The sequence below is a fragment of the Habropoda laboriosa genome, unplaced genomic scaffold (assembly GCF_001263275.1).
Source record: "Habropoda laboriosa isolate 0110345459 unplaced genomic scaffold, ASM126327v1 scaffold11, whole genome shotgun sequence".
In the NCBI taxonomy this organism is placed as follows: Eukaryota; Metazoa; Arthropoda; class Insecta; order Hymenoptera; family Apidae; genus Habropoda; species Habropoda laboriosa.
This window is the reverse complement of record NW_017100150.1, coordinates 518,119-524,727: the sequence shown is the minus strand read 5'-3', so window position 1 is coordinate 524,727 and position 6,609 is coordinate 518,119. Positions and strand designations below refer to the sequence as shown.

Genomic DNA, 6,609 nt, shown 5'->3' with positions numbered 1-6,609 from the left:
ACTCTTTCTTTGAAATATTTATATGAAAAATAATGTTAAATAAAAATACAGCTGAAAAGATGCAGCTAGGTTTCTCTCACTTACTACCCCAAGTAATCTGGAGTTTCTACGAATAACCCTGAATAACCTCGCATAGCAACGGATAATTATAATCGCTGAATTTGTCTTAACATAGTTTATACGTACAAGAGAAAATCGCAATCTGGACAAGCACATTTTAGATAAAACCACATTTGAAATGTAGAGGCTAACTGTTCTAGAATATGAACTGCTAATAATGTCGTACTATTTTTATAAAAAATGTTTTTTTTTTCTGTAATATACAAGGTGAGTCAATAACAACTACGATCTGAAATAACTCATTATTTACTGACTTTAGCAAAAAACGTTTTCATCAAATACGTTGTATTAAACGTAAGAAAAAGTTTCTAGCTGTGTTTGGCAAAACTTAATCTTGATTTTGAAAACGTTGACACGAATTCAATTACTGCAATATTTTACATTGGTTTCAATGACTTTTCTTCGTATTTTGGGCAGCATACAGATTCTATTGCGGTAAAAACTTGGTAGTTTTGATGCGATAAAATCATCGATAGAATTTCGGACATGCTCAACTGTATTAAAGTTTGTACTAGCAAGTTTAAGTTATAATGATCTAAACAAGTGGTAGTTAGAAGGAGTCAAGCTTGGCAAATACGCCGCGGTGGAAGACGTTCCTAGATCAAGTTAAAAATGATTTCTTTAGTTGCCTGAACAACATAAAGCCGAGCGTTGTCATGCAACAGCAGCATGACTGCAGCTTCCTTGACTATTGAATCCTTTCCTCCAATTCGTCGTTTAAATTCATCAACTGACACTGATATATGGTTTTTTGAGTTGTTGTCCTGTGTTCGTTTCAGCTTAATAAAAACGCCGTTGAAGGTGCTGAAATGATTCATTCTGTTCTTGGCGGCAATGCTGCAACTCACACTATGTGTAAAAATGGTATCAGCTATTTTGCAAATGTAAGGTTAGGTTGTTAGGTTAAGGTTAGCCTTGTAACTAAGGTTAGGTTAAGGTTAGTTTTGTCTCCTACAAGCTTTTTTTTAGTCTGCGTTGGATTTTCATCCAATAATTCTTGTAGGTTCTGATTTATTAACTTTCTAAAGCCACCACAGCGTAGCCGGTCTCTAAACTCGCAATTTCCCTTGTATAAGTTTAAGGGAAAAAGGTTTCTAAGGTTTTAAAATATTCATTGCAAAAATACGCAAAAGCATGAAGCAGTGCTAGATGATGCCACTTTTACACATAGTGTGAATTGCAGTATTGCCATCAAGAGCGGAATTAATCATTTCAGCAGCTTCAACGGTGTTTTTGCTAAATTGAAACGAAAAGAAGATGTAAATGCCGATATACGTTTTATAAACGGATACCATATTCACCATATAAACTTGTGAATGTCAACGTAGTAAACATTTTAAAGGGCAGGAAAAATTTTTTATTTCAAGTGATGTTATAGACTGTAAAACTAACAATACGGAATTCCTTCCTACACCCAATATTTACTGAGATATCAAGGTGACCTTCAAGTTTTTCAGTAGTACTACATTTTTTTTCTAATACTGTATTATAGCTGATAAAAAGACAAATTCAATGACCTATAACAACGTAACTTTGAAATGAGTTTTACCCTTAAAACAAGCATTCTTTCTTTTTGATTTAATTGCTTATACGATAAATACCACCATCTATGAAAATGCGATATGTGTAATATGAAATTATAAAAAAATCTTTTTGCGTATTATAATATAAAAAGCTTACTAAAAAGCATAATACAGAAGTTGAATTGAAAAAGAGTAAACAGAAAAAGAATGGATTCTAACCAGGGATCCTTCGTTTACCAGGTTACAGCCTTAGCCGTCACGCCCAGTGACCTGCTTGATTTGGCAGTTTATTTCAAATATGGCTCTCCTCATCACAGACTGAATTTAATTTTTATTGTTAAATATCTCATAAAGTATTGAACGTCTACACCTACAATTGAACTTGTTCGTACAACTTTCGATTTTCCATCGACCTGCAAAGTTTCATCAAAATCCGTGAGTTATTTATACTTAATGTATTCCCCTTATTAGACGCAGAGAATGATTAGGTGCAAGCTAGAAGTTGTATATATTATATGTGTATATAGGAATACAGTAATGTCTCTACAAGTGTCAGCCAGTTTGGATTCTACAAGTGTCAGTATAGATGGTCCTACGCCTAGGTCCTGCGTCATTGCTGCGCCCATGTTATCTCACTCGCAGTCAGTCAAGCGTGTAACGCTACACCACTCGGTTTCTTTTACGACATTTCACGGCTCGACAATTCATAATAGAAAAATATAATTTCTTTAATTTTACTTTTTTTCATCTGAAATTTTTTTTAACATGTTGGTGAGATTTTTCTGATGAAAATGATATCAAACACGATATAATTTGAACAACATTTACTTATTAATACTTATTGAGTATTTAATGTCGGCCTACCTTCACGTAAAAAAAAAATGTAGGGTCGATTCTACAAGTGTCAGTCACATGTAGGGCCGATTCTACAAGTGTCAGTCAAACGGCAGGCCAATTCTCCAACTGGCAGTCAAACGGTAGGTCGACTCTGTGTAATGTAATACAGGGCATCTGTTTTATCTCAATGCAGTGAAATATCTGGCGTGACAGTGAACGTGTTAATAAGTAAATTTGTTCAAATTATGTCGTGTTTTATGCCGTTTTCGTCAGAAAAATCTCATCAATATGTTGAGAAAAATTTCGGGATAAAAAAACGTAAAATTAAAAAAGTTGATATTTAAATCGCTTGGTTGCCCGATTCACGTTTCATGCTTATCTTTTATTCGCTGTCCTTGTCCACGTTCGGCAAACTACAAAGGCGGGCGCGAGGCTCGAAAATGTAGTCCCTGACTCTACAAGTGTCAGGTTTAGCTTCCTTGCGGGCTGACACTTGTGGAGAATATACTGTATACCAGGTAAGATCGCGCAGAAGGTTTTTTTTATTTTAGCACTCGTTTCATAGTGCACGAAACGTTTCGCTATTATGAATTATGATGAACGTATCAAAACAGCAAGTGCTGTACCTAATACAATTCGCTATTCGAAGAAAAATGAAAGAAAGAAGGTGAAACCCGGCATTAATTTCTTATATCAGTGTTAAGAAGTATTCACACATACAACCAATTATTAAACGATTTGCGTATACAGGATATAGGATAGTTTAACAATTTTTATCATATATCATCTGAAGATATTGAATTTTTTATCAATGTAAAATACAACTGTCTCCTTCAACGTTTACGGTATAATTATGTAGTATAATTCAGTGTTAGGAAAAGCTATTATGAGTTTCGTTTACGGTTTCTGCAAACATTGTTGTGTCAGTAGTCTAATTTGAAGGTTCCCTAGATATAAAAAATTTCAGATTAATACGATTAAAATTAATCCGATTGTGTAGTTTTCGAACTATTGAACTGCTTACAATTCATTGACATTAATAACATTGAGTTGTGAAAGGGAAATATTTCATAATATATCATAAAGTTATTTCACGTTATAACGTTGTCTTTTTGAAATAAGACGTAAGTACATATGTATAAACTATGCAAACCTATGTTCGTCTGTAATATTCATTTCTATAATGTTTATACAAAACATTTTAAACATGAAAATTGGGCGAAATTGTGTTCATTTCTATTATTATGCATTTTATACAACAAAATATAACATTCATAAGAAATTTGTTATTAGTTCAGTTATGCTTTCTTACTGTATGTAATTTGTTATTTAGTTTTAGGATATTATTTCAAGCAATTTGAATTATAATGCATATATAACAATTATTAAAAAACAAGAAAAAATAATAAGAATATACATAGAATAATGAACTATAACTTTATAAACACTAGAAGCTAGGTGTTTTAAATTCTTTTCAATGAGCTATGCATATGTAATTCACATGATGTTTTTATTGAAAACAATGTTCCTAATGATGTAATACAATTGATTATTATGCTTGTGTTTTATTCTTTATAATTTTTATACATTTATATTAATATGGTTTAATTATAAGTAGAATCAAACGAATAGTACTTATCTAATCCCTTGTACTGATACTATTTATCATTTCTATTTTCTGTTTCCTTGCTTCTAACCCCTTTTAATAAAATAAGAAACTTCTTTAGGGGCTAGAGGGGGGCCCCAACAATTGATCTTACTTGATGTAATTTTTTTCTTTTTATTATCCACTGAAGCCTGCATAAATAGCTACGCGGGTGTGTTGCGCGGCCGCTCGCCAGACTCCATGTCAGGTACTGGTATGTCCTCTATTCTGTCCCTTGCTTGTTTCTCGCGCTCTCATTCTCCATATACAGTAAAGAAACTATAAGAGTTCGTTGGGATCTACACGTGAACTGTTCATGGTTTATCCCCATCACGAGAGGGGAGACCACCCTTGAACCAGGCAAGCGAATAATGCGACACCGGCCCTGGCACCTCTGTAATAATTGTTATCGCATTCGGTGGTGGCATATCTGTGAGACAACATTAACGAAACGGCAAAAGTTTGTTATTTTCAATTTTTCGTTAATAAAAGTTTTATAAAAATATTGGTGAGATTTTCCTGATTAAAATGACACCAAACACGATATTGTTACAAAACTCGGTTGTATTGATTGGGCTTGTGTATCTTCCTTTGCCTGCAACCTTTTTCAACGTTTATTTCGCTGTTGGTAAAATCTGTACATCTAAAGAATGGAGGATCTCTCCGTTAAGAGTTTCACAGCTGTGCCGAATACGGACAGTTATCCAGTACTAGAACTGAATCAATCCGGTTATTCTAGAATGGGACCATCTTCTACACGTTTAGTGTTCATAAGCGGTATTGCCTTTGATCAATTAACAGAGAGTAAGATACGACTTTCCACCTCTGGCGAGTGGCGATTTAAAAGACACATAAGAATACACATAGGAGTTATTATACTAAGGTTTACACTAGTCAGGACTCTTCACAAGCAGTTCACAAACTGTTTGCGAGCAACTGTAATTTACTAATAAATATAGATTTTCATTAAATACAGTAGCTTGGATATTCAATGTAAATATTAACACTGCTATTTTCGGAAACTTTTAAATCTGTGCATATTTATTTATTAACAATAACAAATTCTTAAGGGTCATGGAAGGTAATTTGCCAAAATTAGAAGTGAAATTTATAAATTAGTTTATGACCGTTCAACCTCTCGAGTCCAACGGTTGCGACAAATCGATATTCTCTTTTATACATACATATGTATATATGTGGAATTTCTTATTAAGTAACTAAATGTAAACCGAATTATACCATGTTTGGTCTCATTTTAATCAGAAAAATATTATTGTTATGTTAGTAAAATTTTTATCAACAGAACACCAAAAATAAGAAAGTTTCTTTTTTGTGTTAGTGTTGTCTGCTCGATATGCAAACATTTCATCTTTTACAACTGTCTCGACGTTCATTACCTCTGTTTCTACGTCCGTTGGTGTCGATAAAATACAAAGAGTTTGGAGAATTTAGTATCTATCCCGTAACTGTTCCGCAGCGGACCCGAATGTCGAACTTTTATAGAGTCTTTACTGCATTCCATTTAACGATTCTCTTCTACCGTAGATTTTCTATTATAGCCTTCACTCTGTTATTAATGTTTATTTTCATAAGTACAGTAAGGAAAGAATGAGAGTAACATTAAGTAATAATTTTTACATGGTTTGGGTACTAAATTTTAATACATAAATGTATTTAGGTTTAATACATAGGTTTAATACATAATCATAGCTTAAACATATTTATAACATCACCCAAAACTATATTAGGAAACTATTAAAATGTAACTACACAAAGAAGGAATAATATGCATTTGGGCATGCGGAATATTTTAATTACCCCTTTAAATATTTTATTTTTATTCAAGTTGAACAAAACTGAAAATTTGCACATCCAAATACCATGTTTATTCTCACAAGTTCATTGGGTAAATATTTTAATTATTAAAGTATTTTAATAATTATAAAGAAGTGGAGATAAGATGTTACCAAATTTTAAATTGACCACCAAGAGGAAAATAACGAGCAATAGCTTTACATTATGAAAAAGTAAAATATAAGTAAGGAAAAAGAAAAAGTAAAAGTACAAAGATATTCTTAAGGAATAACTGTAAGGTATGTTATTTTCAAAGTACATAAATCAAATTGTCAGAGTATTTTTTGTTTATTTTTATAAGGTTATACAATTTTTGTTGTTTTCAAATACTAAAATTTATTTGAAAATTGTATTCAAAATATACGTATTTATCATATAACTTTTGTGTGTAAATGTGTATATGTGTAAAATACAAACATAAGTTCTATGATAAATAAAATGTGTATGCATATTGTATATGATTTGAACAAACTAAAAGTTTTAATTCTATATTAAAGGTTTTGTCTCTTTTTCAGAAATAATTCATAGTAACAATATAAAACAATTTTACTAATCAAACCTTTTATTTATTATATATTAAACAAAATACTAAAAATTGTGTTAATAGGCAGATAATTGAAATATTAGCAG

The 6,609-nt window shown here is 31.8% G+C and overlaps 1 protein-coding gene across 1 annotated transcript in view; it reads left to right on the top strand.

The window, feature by feature from the left end:
• The window catches only part of LOC108574867 (WD repeat domain phosphoinositide-interacting protein 2), a 15,328-nt gene that overhangs the window by 7,892 nt on the left and 827 nt on the right, over positions 1 to 6,609 (top strand). The window contains 1 exon segment of the mRNA XM_017937517.1: positions 4,277 to 4,339. Coding sequence (XP_017793006.1) covers positions 4,277 to 4,339 — 63 coding nt within the window.